At 55.7% G+C, this 14,877-nt stretch overlaps 4 protein-coding genes across 4 annotated transcripts; 2 read left to right on the plus strand and 2 right to left on the minus strand.

The window, feature by feature from the left end:
• Positions 1-2,576: 2,576 nt before the first annotated feature.
• JN550_007768 (uncharacterized protein) lies at positions 2,577-3,851 on the minus strand (the record flags this gene model as incomplete). The annotated part of the gene is made up of 2 exons (XM_049319655.1): positions 2,577-3,669; positions 3,724-3,851. 2 exons carry the CDS (start codon positions 3,849-3,851, stop codon positions 2,577-2,579), a joined length of 1,221 nt encoding a protein of 406 aa, XP_049170124.1.
• A 702-nt stretch (positions 3,852-4,553) lies between these two features.
• JN550_007769 (uncharacterized protein) lies at positions 4,554-6,552 on the plus strand (the record flags this gene model as incomplete). Its single annotated transcript, XM_049319656.1, has 5 exons — positions 4,554-4,581; positions 4,648-5,876; positions 5,942-6,203; positions 6,257-6,468; positions 6,526-6,552. 5 exons carry the CDS (start codon positions 4,554-4,556, stop codon positions 6,550-6,552), a joined length of 1,758 nt encoding a protein of 585 aa, XP_049170125.1.
• Positions 6,553-7,449: 897 nt separating this feature from the next.
• On the plus strand, positions 7,450-8,645 carry JN550_007770 (uncharacterized protein; the record flags this gene model as incomplete). Its single annotated transcript, XM_049319657.1, has 2 exons — positions 7,450-7,548; positions 7,632-8,645. 2 exons carry the CDS (start codon positions 7,450-7,452, stop codon positions 8,643-8,645), a joined length of 1,113 nt encoding a protein of 370 aa, XP_049170126.1.
• Positions 8,646-9,603: 958 nt separating this feature from the next.
• JN550_007771 (uncharacterized protein) lies at positions 9,604-11,728 on the minus strand (the record flags this gene model as incomplete). The annotated part of the gene is made up of 4 exons (XM_049319659.1): positions 9,604-9,939; positions 10,002-10,522; positions 10,578-10,931; positions 11,215-11,728. 4 exons carry the CDS (start codon positions 11,726-11,728, stop codon positions 9,604-9,606), a joined length of 1,725 nt encoding a protein of 574 aa, XP_049170127.1.
• Positions 11,729-14,877: the final 3,149 nt, after the last annotated feature.

The raw sequence follows: 14,877 nt of genomic DNA on the forward strand, positions 1-14,877 counted from the left end.
TCTCTCGTGGCACATCGATGACTGCGTCATGCCCATAGCTGCCGCCGAGGCTCTCCTGAACAAATTCCAAACTTATTGGCCCTTGCTAAGCTGCCCTGTGTCCACGGTGTTTAATCTACTATTAACCAATATTCCCATTTATCCCGCGTCGAATACATGCTTGACCTAGGATGCCACTACCCGGTGGCTTGCAAGAAGGGGCTGATGACATTCTTTACTCATTGAGCTATGCTGCTCATCAATGGCACTCAATCATGGTCGCTGGTGAAAGGTAACCGGTTTCTTGAGTATCCTGATTACCTCGGAGCTTCGATTTCTCCCCTCGATCTAGCAAAGCTTGACTTTCACTTAACAAAGTTACTAACCTACAAGGAGAAATCATCAAGGTACGGACTCGCAATTATTACACATGCAAACTCATATGTTTCTGGCTGCTACATCCTTGGATGGGACAAAGCTCGGAAGAGAACATCATGGAAGTGATTAGTAGCGTCTATTGAGAAGATCCAGATGAGGAAATTCAGTTTTGCTTGTTGGATCGTGGCATAAAAATAATTTGAAGCTGAAGGCATGGATGCGGCTTACCTGCGAAGCTGCCGTATGTTCAAGCTCTTTCTATCGCGACTTAATAAGGAAAAACGTAGCAATACCCAGGCCGTATCTTCCAGCATGAACCCACGACCGAGATCTGTTGCCTTAGATGTGATGCCATCATGTCATCCATAAGTTCCTTGAAAGGATGTCATGAAGTGTATATGGTGAATATCCGAAGGAAACCGGTACTTAGTACCCTCAAAACTGCAGTGTGACTCGACGTAGTAAAATCACGTCCTGATACAAGCAGGGCTACATATATTCCCTCATTAGGAAGCTTGCGAGACGCACCATGTTTAGGACAACATCTTGACACGATCTGGATTCCAGGAACTTGGCGTCAAGAATCTAGAGCTCCTGCGTTGGCCAAATTTCTTCTCAGCAGAAAGGACGTGGTCCAAGAGAAAAGGGGTAGTCTCCCGTGTGGAGGTTGCTGCGCTAAACTGCAGAATATATAATCGTACCACGGGCTTACATGATGACTGGGGGATCTTGAGTCAGTAAACCCAGTATATCAGCGTGTTCTGGGGGACCGGGATAAAATCGTACACTTGGACAGCGAGCAAGTTACAAGGTTGGGAGGGCAACAAATTCTCTTACTCTGCGCGTCATCTCGACGCCCGTGACTCCACATTGCTTCAGGTATCATATTATCGAACGTCGCTTTATTTCTGAAGCAATGTATGCAAAACCCATGTCAAACATCATATCGAAACAGAGGGAAACAGAGAAAGATAGTTCGGTTTCACATGACGCTCATTGGGCGTTCATATCACAAGACACCCACGGAAAGCCTCTCCCATGTGGTAGCCAGTAAAGCTAGAGACTAAGGTTGAAGGATCCAATGGCTTCTGATACCTTGCCTGGCAGAGCGGTATTGAGGGCTGGGTGGGAAAGAGGCTAGAGGGAGTTCAGAGAGAGCTGAGGCAGTTGTTCAGGGAAGACAAGATCTACCATGGCGACCAAATCATATCATACGTCTCTAACCTATATTAGCGGACCTAAGAAAGCAGGATGCGCTCTAAAGATGCGCCGTATGCGTTCCGAATGCAACGGGCGTCGGTCCCAAGAAGAATCATGGAAGCGTAAAGACCATTGATTCATGTATGCCCGATAGATAATAGTCGTACATAGCTTATGATGCGTAATAAACAGTTTGCAATAAATAGGCAGATGTGATGGATATTGTTGCCTCGTACGGCTTACCCTCGGGCTGTTGATAACTCCGCGACACTCTGTGGGATGATCTCCTTTTTTATTTGGACATTTATACCTCGGTGTTAGCACTTAGTTCACACTTGTATTGTCTCCAGATATTTGTGTTTTCGTCCACGTCGCTGGAAATCTGTGTTGTTATATTTTTACACATGCCGCCTCTGTCCTTAGCTAATAAGATATTGCTGCTGTGCCGACTGATATAACAGAAGAATAACGACGTGGCCTCGGCTTGCAGCTGTGGATGTTGCCTCACTGCCTTCAGCTATGTCATAGCCTTCAGACAGAAGAAAAGATCGGTAGCGCAAGTGGGATGGTTGGATTTATGGGATTGACCACATTCGCACGACCAGCAAACCTGCTCATACTACCGTATGGTTTTACATGGGTGTTTTGCAGTCAAGAGCACAGCACAGCCTCCAGTGAAATAAACATGAGCACCTTGTTGCTTGACTTCCAAGCTACGTAGACACCTACGTCACCTATGTAGTTCATCTCAATAGCATGCTATATTTAGTTCGGGGCGTCTATACTGGATGTCATTACATTACATGTGTTAATGTACATTATCTGCTAAATTGAACGTCACGATCTGCTGGCTGCTGAGAAGCATTCTATCGATTTCGGGCCCGTGACCAGATGCGTGGACGACGCTATAGGTAAACCGGGCTTCGTCTAACAACCCAACAACATGGTGTCGTGTCATGCGGAACGTTCGAGGTATCCCCCAGCGCGTTATCGTATGGTACTAGAGGCAGATCAGAAGGTCAAGCCATCGACGACCTTGTCCTTCTCCTCTTTGCCAAACTGTCAGCCATATCCGGCTGCAAGCCATCTTCAACTTTCACTGTTTTTGTGACGGTCGTTCGTTTCCTCTTGGCTATTGGTTTCGCATCTTCGAGCACCACCTTCTCCTCGACTTCCACCTTGACGTCCTGGACTTCGGGCTTTGCCGCCGCGCGATCCGAGAACGACTTGAGGTTCGCCGTAAAGAGAACCGACTGGGCCCAGCCCGCCTGGCTGCCCCAGATCTTGCGGAAGTGATCGCCGACAGAGTCGTACATGACCTTCGAGAAAGTCTTGGTCTTGGTCTTTCCGAATTTGTAGTCTCGCTGAGCAATCTGCCAGACGTGCGTGTCGACGGGGACTGCTTCGCCCCATCCCAGCCCCATCAGACAGACGCAGTCGGCGACCTTTGGCCCAACACCGGACAGCGATAAGAGTTTCTCGTGTGCCTCTTTGTAGGTGGATCGCTCAATCTTGCCATACTGCTCTGACCCCCACCCGGGGTTCTCGGGGTTTGTCAGGCTCTCCAGCCAGTCCTTGGGCGTATCCTGTGACACCATGCGTGCCGTTTCTGCTATGTACTTGGCCCGGTACCCGAAGCCAAGCTCCCTCAGATGCGACTCAACTTTCTTGCCCGTCAGGGCCTCGGGTGTTGGGAAGTCATGGAAAGGTTGGTCCCCGATATGGCCGATGAGTGGGCCGTAGTGATCGCATAGCTTGTGGACCATCTGCGAGATCCTGGAGATGTTGTTGTTACTGCTGCATATGAAGCCTATGAGAGCCTCCCATGCATCCTGGCTTAGGATGCGTATGCCGGTAAACTTGGGTGCTTTCTTCCGAAAGTTTGGGTCGTTCTGTGACCATTGTTCGTATAGAGTAGCAGCATTGTGCCTGAGGCTGAAATAATGCCTCAGCAGATCCTCTGTGTCATCCGGCAGATCCTGTATGGGGAGGTCTTTTGTGGAAAGCCGTTTGTTGTTGCCAGTTGAGATAGGTGCAGGCCAAGTTGCTTTGTAGTGTAAATGGTCGCTGTCTTGCTTCAGAGACAAGATGCGGCCGTGCAGGGTCATGTGCCTGTGGGAAGGGTTAGTTTCAAGGGAAACGGCATTTCTACAACGGAGGACAAACCATTCATCGTCAATCTTGCGCCAGCGGAATGACTGGCCACAACGCAAGGTCGTCTCAATGCACAGCTCCGTGAGGCTCAGGGGCAACTTTCGCCACTCAGAAATACGCAGTGCCGCCATGGCCGTCATGAGAATCAAAGAGCAGAGAGGATAGTGCAACTGGGTGTGGTGGAAAAAAAAAACACTGACGGCTTGGCTCTATCGACAGCTCAAGACTACGACAAAGTATATGAACCGGAGAGTTCGTAAGGAGATATATTGTCCCCTCGAAGGCGTGCAACCCTTTTTTTTTTACCACCCAGAGCTGCGTAGTCAGTTACACACTTCGGGCGCGGCTGTCCAGGCAATGCGATTCTATGCCAAAGGGAGCAAGTGGGTCGGCGGGAAAAGAGGCGCCTTACCCGGAACGTCTTGGCGCCAGACCAGATGAGCTAGCTTTGCCTACAGGCTACCAGCCTACAGCCTACAGTCTACAGTCTACAGCCTACATAGTACAGCCTAGCCTACAGCCTACAGCCTACAGCCTACCAGCCTACCAGCCTACCTGCCGCCTACGAGTTGCAGCGGCCTGCAGCCAACAGCCATCGGCCATCAGCCATCAGCCCACCGCCGCGCCCGAGCGCCGCTCTGTTCTGGGCCCCCAGCCAAAATTTCAGACTCCAGCCTCGTCTGTCGCAGATCCACCCTGTCGCAGCTTGCTTCCTGTTCGTGAAGCTTTGGTGCTCCAAACTCCAAACTCCAAACTCCAAACTCGACGCATTTCATCATCACCGTTTTTGGCCCGCCGACATCGAACAGTTCCCACGTCGGCGATCAATTGCCACAGCCAGAATGAACGGCGACGGCTATTCGTCCCGAGGTTTGTTTCCCCCTTCTGTCCCTCTAGCCGTCTTGCGGCTGCCCAGGCTAACACATCGTCTACCAGATGGCCGACATGGCTCATCTCGCGACTACTCCTCCCGAGACGACAGACGCGACCGCGGCGACCGCGGCGACCGTGGGGATCGAGGAGACCGAAGGGACCGCAGACGTTCGAGGTCGCCTAGGCGCTCGCATCGCGACGGAAGAGAAGGCGACGTCGACTCGTACGCTTCCAGTCGCAGCCACAGGGACCGCGAGCGAGAGGACAGGTACGGCGGCGACCGTGGCGACCGTGGTGACCGGGGCGACCGGGGCGGCGGAGGTGGTGGCGGCCGCGACAGGGACCGCAGGGGTGATTGGGACCGCGATAGAGACCGAGGTGGCCGGCGAGACCACCGTCGCGATGATGGAGGACGACCTCCCAGACGCGACCGCGATCTCTTTGACGACAGACGGGGTGGCGGCGACAGGCGTGACCGAGGAGGGCGGGACCGGGATGAGGATCTTTTCGCACAGAACCGCCGCGGCCGCAGTGCTACTCCCCCGCCGAAGAAGCGCGAGCCGACTCCCGACCTCACCAACGTCGTCTCCGTCCTGGAGCGTAAGCGCCGCATGACACAATGGGACATCAAGCCCCCCGGATACGAGAACGTCACAGCCGAGCAGGCCAAGCTCTCGGGCATGTTCCCCCTTCCCGGCGCGCCTCGCCAGCAGCCTATGGACCCTACCAAGCTGCAGGCCTTCATGAACCAGCCTGGCGGTGCCGTCAACAGTGCCGCCCTCAAGCCCTCCAACAGCCGCCAGTCCAAGCGCCTCTTGGTCTACAACATCCCCGCCGCCTCGACCGAGGAAGGCATCATCAGCTTCTTCAACCTTCAGCTGAATGGTTTGAATGTCGTCGAGAGCACCGACCCCTGCATCATGTGCCAAGTCTCCCGCGACCACTCGTTCGCTCTTCTCGAGTTCCGCAACGCCTCCGAGGCCACACTCGCTCTGGCTTTCGACGGCATCTCCATGGAACCCGACGACGCCATGGGCAACGGCGTGGAGAATGGAAGCGGCCATGGCCTGAGAATCCAGCGCCCCAAGGACTACATTGTGCCTGCTGTCGTTGATGACACCCCCTACGAACCCGGCGTTGTGTCCAAGGTGGTCGTGGATACCCCCAACAAGATCAGCGTGGCTAACGTCCCGCCGTATCTCACTGAGGAGCAAGTCATGGAGCTGCTGGTGGCGTTTGGCGAACTGAAGGCCTTTGTCTTGGTCAAGGACGCAGGCACGGAGGAATCACGGGTGAGTGCTGAGCTCTGCTCCCAGCAGATTGTCCAGAGCTAACCATCTTTTTTCTTCTCTTTTAGGGCGTTGCATTCTGCGAGTATGTCGACCCCAGCGCGACAGAGATTGCTGTGCAGGGACTCAATGGCATGGCCATTGGGGACAAGAGTCTCAAGGTCAAGAAGGCGAGTGTGGGATTCACACAGGTAGCTGGCGTTGAGATGGGCGTCAATGCCATGTCCATGCTTGCTGGCACCACTTCGGCAGACCAGGAGGAGGGCAGGGTCCTGCAACTGCTCAACATGGTTACGGCAGAGGAGCTCATGGACAACGACGATTACGAAGGTGAGAAAATTTTCACGTTGCAGCCGTAGCACAAAAGTTACTAACTAAGTCAGAAATCTGTGATGATGTTCGCGAGGAGTGCAGCAAGTTTGGCCAGGTGGTTGGGCTCAAGGTCCCCAGGCCCAGCGGCGGGAGCCGACAGTCAGCCGGCGTGGGCAAGATATTCGTCAAGTTTGACTCGACAGAGTCGGCGAAGAAGGCTTTGACCGCGTTGGCGGGCCGGAAGTTTGCCGACAGAACCGTTGTTACGACCTACTTCCCCGAGGTGAGTTTCCCTTCCCGCCTCACGAGTCGGACGCCCATGAGCTAACACCACGTGCAGGAAAACTTCGAGGTTAGTGCGTGGTAGAAAGAGGCTGTCGAGACCTGTTGGCTGCCGCCTGCTTGTCTTTGGGTATAGCGATTGAGGGTGAGGGAGGCCAGCCGCAGTCTTCGAATCTCGGGTCGGGTGCAGATTCGGGTGTAATGTAAAGTTGTATTCCCAGCGAAAAGGGGGCCGTGGAAGCTCCCAAACAAATTGTAGTCTCTGGGTTTGGGGGCACCGAATGCTTCGTATGGCGATGTGTACAAAAGCCAACCTATACCGTTCGTGCAATGGGCCTCTAGACAAGCTCCCTAACCGATGCTTATTAGAGTAGCAACCTGTTGCCCAAGCCGAAATGTCCTCGTCGTTACATTTTGCTCCAGCTCAGTCAACCACAGCCTGTGTCCCCGTCAGTTCCAACAACTGGTCTTTGTCCTGTCATATTGAGCTGGCCAGTTGCATATACTAACTAATACTGATCTACATCTCGATCGTTACCGTAGGTCAGGCCTGCCGCACAAACCCTTCGCTCGAACTTAGGCGGCTCGCTCACTAGAGCAACTTGTGGATACTCAGTGAGTAGTATGTAGAAAGACGTGACCCCGCCCCCACAAAAGCGGTCCAAAAGCCGGGGTCGGGGTCGGTTACTGATAACCGCCGCCCGTAGCTCCGTGCTCAGAGCTCATGTACCTCGGCATGGGGCAGGTCGGCGGCGGGCAGCCTCCCTTCCTGTTAGCTGCCACGTCAAGTCACCTCTTCTGGCCACACCGCGAGGAACCCCGGCCATGGAGTTAGGATCCTGCATCACATACCCCAGAGTGCATGGTCTCGCAGCAGTGATAGCCATTGGAGGTTGAACATCGAGCCTTTGCACGCAAGGTCGCCCGCCCGCCAACCCTCGAAACACTTCTCCAGCGTCAGGTCCTCCTGCTATTCACAACCATGGCAGGCCGTGTGCGGCACCCCATCGACGTCAAGGCGCTTGAGCGCTACATCGAGCAGCATGCCCCCGAGATCAAGACCCCGCTGGACGTGAAGCAGGTAACAAGAGCTCCCCCGTTCTCCTCCCCCTGGCCGACGGCTGGTCTAGGGTAGCCAGGCTGACCTTACCTCCCCTCGCCCAGTTCGGCTTCGGCCAGTCGAACCCGACCTACCAGCTCACGGCGGCCGACAAGCAGCGCTACGTGCTGCGCAAGAAGCCGCCGGGCAAGCTGCTCTCCAAGGCCGCCCACAAGGTCGAGCGCGAGCACCGCATCATCGCGGCGCTGGGGCCGACCGACGTGCCCGTGCCGCGCGCCCACGGCCTGTGCGAGGACGCCGCCGTCGTCGGCACGCCCTTCTACATCATGGAGTTCCTCGACGGCCGCATCCTCGAGGACCCGGCCATGCCCGAGGCGGCGTCGCCGCAGGAGCGCACCGAGCTGTGGCGCCAGGCCGTCGTCACCCTCGCCCGCTTCCACGCCGTCGACTACCGCAGCCCCGCCGTCGGGCTCGACTCGTTCGGCAAGAGCGGCGGCTTCTACGACCGCCAGCTCGCGACCTGGCGGCAGATCTGCGACGCGCAGGCGCGCGCCGTCGACGCCGACACGGGCAGGCCCGTCGGCCCGCTGCCGCACTTTGACGAGCTGCTGGCCTTCTTCGCGGACCGGTCGCGGCAGCCGCGCGACCGCGCCAGCCTGATCCACGGCGACTACAAGATCGACAACATCGTCTTCCACAAGTCGCAGCCGCGCGTCATCGGCATCCTGGACTGGGAGATGAGCACCGTCGGCCACCCGCTGTCGGACCTGGCCAACCTGATGCACCCCTTCTACACGGCGGCCATGCCGGCCAAGTACAGCAGCTCCGAGGCCTTCGTGCCGGGCGCCACCCCGGGCCTGCCCACGCCCGAGACCGTCATGAAGTGGTACGCCGAGGCTGCCGGCTGGGACCCGCGGCCCGACATCAACTGGGCCATGGCCTTCAGCGTCTTCCGCCTGTCGGCCATCTGCCAGGGCATCGCGGCCCGCGTCGCCACGCGCCAGGCCAGCAGCGAGCAGGCGCGGAAGCACTCCGAGGCCATGGGGCCCCTGGCCGAGTTTGCGTGGCAGTTGGTGGAGCGGGAGAAGGCCCAGGTCAGCCTGGCTGCCAAGTTATAGTCCCTGTGGCGGGTTGTTGTGATGGTGGCTTATTGCATGTGTTATGACGCGCACTTCTAGGTAGAGGATATCCTGGTGCTCGATGAATAAAGTGGAATGTCGCTATGAGCCGTTCTGACCCGATGATGCCGGTACAGAGTCAAAGAAGTGAGCCTCAAAACCTGACTCCTCTATACTACAGGCCAGCAACCTAGGCTGAAGCGCCCCCAGGGAATGACAAAACTCGAACGGTGGTGTTTCTAAGTTGAGTTCGACCCTGAGTCCTGCACACCTACGCGAGAGCGTTACGCTCCAACTAATATACGGCGCTTTGACCCCTTTTTGCGAAAAGAGGGAGCTGTGAGACTTCCAAACCACCAGGGTATTACATGCAAATTCACGCACAAAGCCCGGACACTCTTTTGGTCGTCTCATTGACATATATTTCTCAAACAAGCGCTCAATCCGTATCTCTATTGAATGGGCTATCTCTGAAATGAAATGTGAGTCATCGCTATTGTGTGGCGACCGCGGTTAGTGCCATGTGGAATGAGATGATTTCCCTTCTGGACGAAGTGCAACCCAAGTAGATGGAGAAAGAGTGGAACATCTTGAGGTAGGGTGTTGAGATTAAGACCATGGCTGCGAGGGGGGAATAAGTTTCAAAGGACGCCAGATGCAACCCCTGATGTGTGATTCTTCAATGCCTTGGGCAAGGCAGTTTCCTCGATACGCCTTGAACGCCTTCCTGTGCCTGAATTCGAAGAGTAGAATCGCCGAGAGCGAAAGAGAAGGAAACTACCTGGTATGTGTCAATCCAATGCCGGAACCCGAGAGCTCGAAATGCGATGTCTATAAGCGTGCAAATCAATTAATGTAAGCCTCCGGAAGGAAGTTCTGTTGGTCTAAGCTGTCTTGAGCTCGTGGTTGAATGTGAATGTTTGGTCTTCGCAGAGGCAGCCCTCGCTGTTGAAGTCCTCTATGGCCGCTGGTGAGAAGATGGGACCCTTGGGGAACCTTCCGCATCGGCCATGTTGACCTCTGGACCGCTGATAGTAGTCGACGTATATGGCTGTGTGCGCACTGGGTGCCAACCAGGACGGAAAGCATCCGCATCGTTGGACGCTAAGGGGTTGGGGTAGTGCTGTGGCATTGCCGTCTCGTTCTGCATTCCAGGGAGGGAGCCCATGTACGGTGCCGATATGTTGGGCTCGAATGTCGGCGCATCTGATAGTCGTGGGGGAGCTGGCGAGGCGAAAGCTACAGAATGACGATGCGCATGATTAAAGGGATATGGCCTACCGCCGGGAGGGAACTGTTCACGTAATTAGCAAATGAACTTGTAGCCAAGAATAATTAGATTGCTGCTTCACGCACCGGACTCGATGAGTGGCCTGTAGTTGTTGAGGTGATATGCTGATTCGGCCGAAGTGAAGGTGGAGAGCCACGTAGGCTACCATGGCGAGCCCGCGTCCTTCTGCGGCCCTCACCGAACTCGTTGGGAGGTGATCGGCGCTCAGCGTATTGCCAAGCAGAGTTGCGAAGAACCTGAAGGTCGGCTCTGCGATTCCCGAAGTCGTGGAAGTCGGTGATCATCGGAAAAGGTGGGCTACCGCCATTCTCACCGGCGCGATCCCGGGAGCCTGCTTCCCTTTGGTGACGGTGGGTATGTATTTGATGTTGTCGCATATACTGGAAGATAGCTTGCGGATGCGTATGCCGAAACTGAGCCTCCGATGGTACTTTATCCCGACAGTAGGGACAGCTGTCGGACTCCTCAAACCACTTCTTGATACAATGGTCGCCAAAGACATGCTTGCATTTCGGGAGTCGAAGAGGAGCCTCGTTGATGCCCTCTGGCGTCTGCGTGCCGAAATCGTTATAGCATATAATGCAAGCTATGTACAAGTCAGTCATGGCGGGTTCGGAGACAGAACAGGAATAGTCACTCACTCCTCTCGCTCTCGGGGAGATCGGAGAGTTTCACACTCTCCAATGAAGCGATAGCTGTCTTCGAAGCTACTCGCTTCCCGGCTGCGGTGCCTCGGAGAAGCTGAGCAGCACGCAGACCTCCATCCGGCCCCGAAAATGCTGGGCCACCGGCGGATATAGACTCCAGCATCCTCAACGTTGACGTCTCAAGGTCGCTGGGATCCGAGTCCTCGTCGCTGGAAGGTTCGGAACTTGGCATTGGCATAGTCGGTCTCCTGTTTCGCCCATTTCCTCCAAATAGCCGGTTCCCATCCGATGCTGAATCTGCAGCGCTCTGAGGCATGGGCGGCATCGTTACTGATGACTCCCTTGGAGCTAATCACACATGTCAGCGTCATCGCCGCTTGATATTCAACCCAAATACATGCCTGTTGGTGTCTGTCCCTGACCAATCCTTGGATAACCACCATTCTGTCCAGACCCCGCCGAGGGTGCCGGATCTGGTCGGGGGCCATTGTCATTTGTACGAGAGTTGTTTCTGCACCTCTGGTTAGTTTGGGATTACTTCTCAAAAGTTGCAGGCGAATTTACAGTTGGGAAAGCGCAGGTAATCTATTGTTACCACGTGGTGCATGTGAATCAGGCCCATTTATCATACTTCCGAACCCGCTCTGGCTGTGCTGCGTTGGAGCTGTACCTCCGATCCTGTCAAGGCTCGGGATTGTCGGCCGGGGGTTGTATGGTGGCGACGGGTGCCCTTGAGGGTGCGGATGGCCATGGGAGCCGTAATTGTCCACCAGGCCAAACGGCAAGTATTGGGGTGCACCTCCATGCGGAACGCCCATGGGAGACATAAGACCTGGCGGGCCTGGAAATGGCGGCGCATACATGTGCGGAACGGAGCGCGCAAGGTGAGGAGGGACCGGCGGGTGCGACCAAACGTCTGGAGGAGGTTGATGCCACCAGCTTCCACCGGCCGCACCGTTGTGCACTGGGTCATATCGGTACCCATGACTACCGCGTGGGTGTGAATAGACGCCAGGGAGCTGATGCTGCTCGGCTGCAGCCGCTCGCAACGCTGGGCAGGGTGACGAATGTTGGTGGTCCAACGACATAGGAGTCAGTCCACCTCGATTAGAGGGCGGCGAGAAGTCCATAGCGGAAGGATCCATGGCCGTGGTGTAACGTCGAGAGTAACGGCTCTGTATGGAGCCTGCTACTCCCGACAAAGCGTTGAACAGTTAATCCTTCCTGCTGGATATGGAGGAGATACCCTCGTGCTTGTCGTCGTTTCCGTGTAAGTCAAAAAAGAGGTTCACTGGTCGAGCTGTACAGCCAAGAGCGTGCTCCTGGTTCTTGAATATCGCCGCTACTATCTAGGCCTGAAGTTGTTCATCGACGCCGATATTGAGGAGATCGAGAGCATGCAACCGTAAGGCCTCTTGCCAGCAATGCACAGCTTCGCCAAGCCACTCCGTCTCAATTCGCAATCCAAAGGCAAGCAGTCGGTTTCGAAAGGGTATTCGTCGCCGGGCAAGACAGCGAGAGAGAGAGAGGGGGGTGCTCGTTCGTTTGCCTGCCAAGGAGATAGTCGGCGATAGGCATGCGAGGGGTAATCCTGATCTAAGTCGATCTCACTGAATCACCACTTGTAGGCGGGAATGATGTCGGACTTGTCGGCTGGGGTCACACAGATGGTCATGAGGGGGTTTGTATTGAAATACTGTAGTATTGAGGTTTCTGGGGAGAAGTATTGATACGCCGTATCACTAACGAGAGAAGGCGGGTGCGGTTTATTAGGTGTGGACCTTGAGGGGTGAGCTTGGAGGACAGGTGATAAGAGCAGGGTGTTTGGTGTAAGTCTTATTAGTGTCAGCATCAGCACCAGCGGCAGCGGCAGCGAGAGCGAGAGCACGCGAGGATGAGGCCCTGCCGGGACGTGAGTCAGGCGGACGATGACGAGGAAGGTGGAGGAGGAGGGAGGAGCCTTGGGGAAGAGGAGGAGGAGGAGCAGGGCGAGGAGGGCGAGGAGGGCAAGGAGGGCAAGGGAAGAGGAAGAGGAGCCGGCCGGGCAGGTGGTGCGTGATGAGCTCAAGTGGAAGCCTCCCTAGCAAGCAAGTCAGAGAGCGAGAGGTTGGCGAACTTTACTTCAAGGGCTCAAGGTTGTTACTTTTAGCAGTCGCCGACTGGAGCGGCGGATGGGCGGTCGCCAAACGACCAAGCAGCTCTGCTAATCCAATACGCATGTAACTCGTACACAGATCCACGGGTGGGAGCTAACAGACTAATGAGGAGAGCGAAGCGCGGGACACACATCCATACCTACTTAAGCACACTGGATCCAAGCCCGAGCATGGACTGGACTGGACTGGATCTATGTGGCCGCAAGTCTCAGTTGGGCGTGCCTACCCGCAGCAAGACGTGCCTGGGTTCACCTGGGCGTCTGCCGGGCGTGCGCTGCGCTGCGCTGAGCTGGGATGGGCAAGGGCTGGGCGGCTTCGTCCTTTTTTTTTTTTTTTTTGTCCCTTGATCCCCCTGCCGTTCGGGCATCAGAAGGGGAGCCCATGGCTCCGTCTGTCGAACGGGCGAGTGAGCGAGCTGGCCGGCTCCAAAACAAGATGCACGAGGATTCCAAAGTGGCAGCATGGGACGAAGGGGCGGCTTGCCGTAACTATCCCAGGGCACAAGGGGAGGGCAAGCGACTGCGTTACCTTGGCCAAGGAGGGCAGCCGAGTCGGGAACCATTGCCTCTCGTCTGTTGCTGGAGCCTGCAAGCCTGCCTGCCTGCCTGCCCTGGCAATCAGCGCTGCATTCCAGACGGACAAGGTGGCCCTGGGTGATGAGTTGGTTTCTAATCTTTGCCTCGTGCATCGACAGGTCATGACGAGCAAATGAGGGCGCCAGGCGGCCGATACACGTTCCATCTGGCCCCTCGCATTCAGCATTCAGCCAGCGCCTCCAGACTGTTCCGGGCATGGGCCGTACTTGGACCAGCACCATGTGACGACGACTTTGCCGGCGCCCGTGGGTCGTATGCAACCTCTAGGCCGTCGATGGCTTGGACGCAACACCGCATCAAACCCTGCGTTGGAACAGGTCGTGCTGCAGAGTAAAGGCAGCCTGTTTAAAAAGGGCACCCCGCCTCTTCCTGCCCGCCTCGACCCAGCGCCCAGCTGGGTCTTGGACTCGGATCTTCTGAACCAAGGTCCCTTTTTCGCCCTTTTCCCCTGCAAGTGTCAGAACCCGCTAACTACGGCGCGGAATGATCCAGCGAAAGAAAGCAGGGCGACCGCTCCTTGTCTTGCATGACGATGATAGCTCATCATGCCTGTACTGTAATCCGCTCCTGTGCACCACGACAAGTCCCGCTCAGAAGGCGAACCCACTCGCTTTGTCGGTCAACCCAAATAGTGCCTTTCGTCGCCACTGCTCCGACGGTCTGCCACCGTCCTCCACTCATTGTACCACACGCCCAATATAGTCGGTCCCCGTCAGGCATTCGACAGGTCTCCGATGCATCGGCCAATGCCTTGGCCGCACTGCAACCCTGGTCGGTCAGCACTTCGGATCTCACTAGTCAGTCATCTGTGATAACTTAGCGTTTGGGAAGCCGAGAAAACCAGAGGCCTGTGGGCAGGTCGTGGCATACACCTGTGAACCACCCGGTGCTTCATCCTCCTGAACCTTGCGCAGCTTGTGCCCGAGACTTGTAACAGGCTGCGCACCAAGATACTTTCCGGCTCCGGCCTGCCCATATTTGATGCTTTCCTTCCGGACTTGGTCGACATTCCTAGACGGATAAAAACCAGGGCTGTTCGCACCCAGCTGCTTCCGAGGTCATCATTCACCGTCGTCAATGCCCCTACCGATACATCCGCGGAGCTTATCCCAAAAGCAACCAGCGCGGTCATCAGGATGGTCATGATAGTGTCACACATATCAAGCCGCTCAAGGCACATACTGTGTACGGCTGCGAGTCGTCACAACCCACTCCCAGGATAGTGCATGTTACTCCCATGGCTACTAGCGTCAATCCCGGCTATTGCACAAATGACGAGAGGCTATTTCTTATCCATCACTCACACTAACCCACCGTAAAACCACGATGCCCCCTTTGCTAAATGTTTGAAACATTCAGCAGGCAACGAGCCGTCTAACCTCACTTGTGATGGCAGGCAAACAATGTTGACGAGTGGAGGCTGGTTCCCTGGGACTTTGACGTTTTCGTATCCAATAAGCACCGGTCAGAAAAGATCTCTTGTGACCGGCACCAGAGTCGTGCTGAGCATCCCCCCAAGAGTCAGACTGACCTTTGGTGCTG

Source organism: Neoarthrinium moseri (assembly GCF_022829205.1).
Source record: "Neoarthrinium moseri strain CBS 164.80 chromosome Unknown scaffold31_Wmoseri_CBS_16480, whole genome shotgun sequence".
Lineage (NCBI taxonomy): Eukaryota > Fungi > Ascomycota > Sordariomycetes > Amphisphaeriales > Apiosporaceae > Neoarthrinium > Neoarthrinium moseri.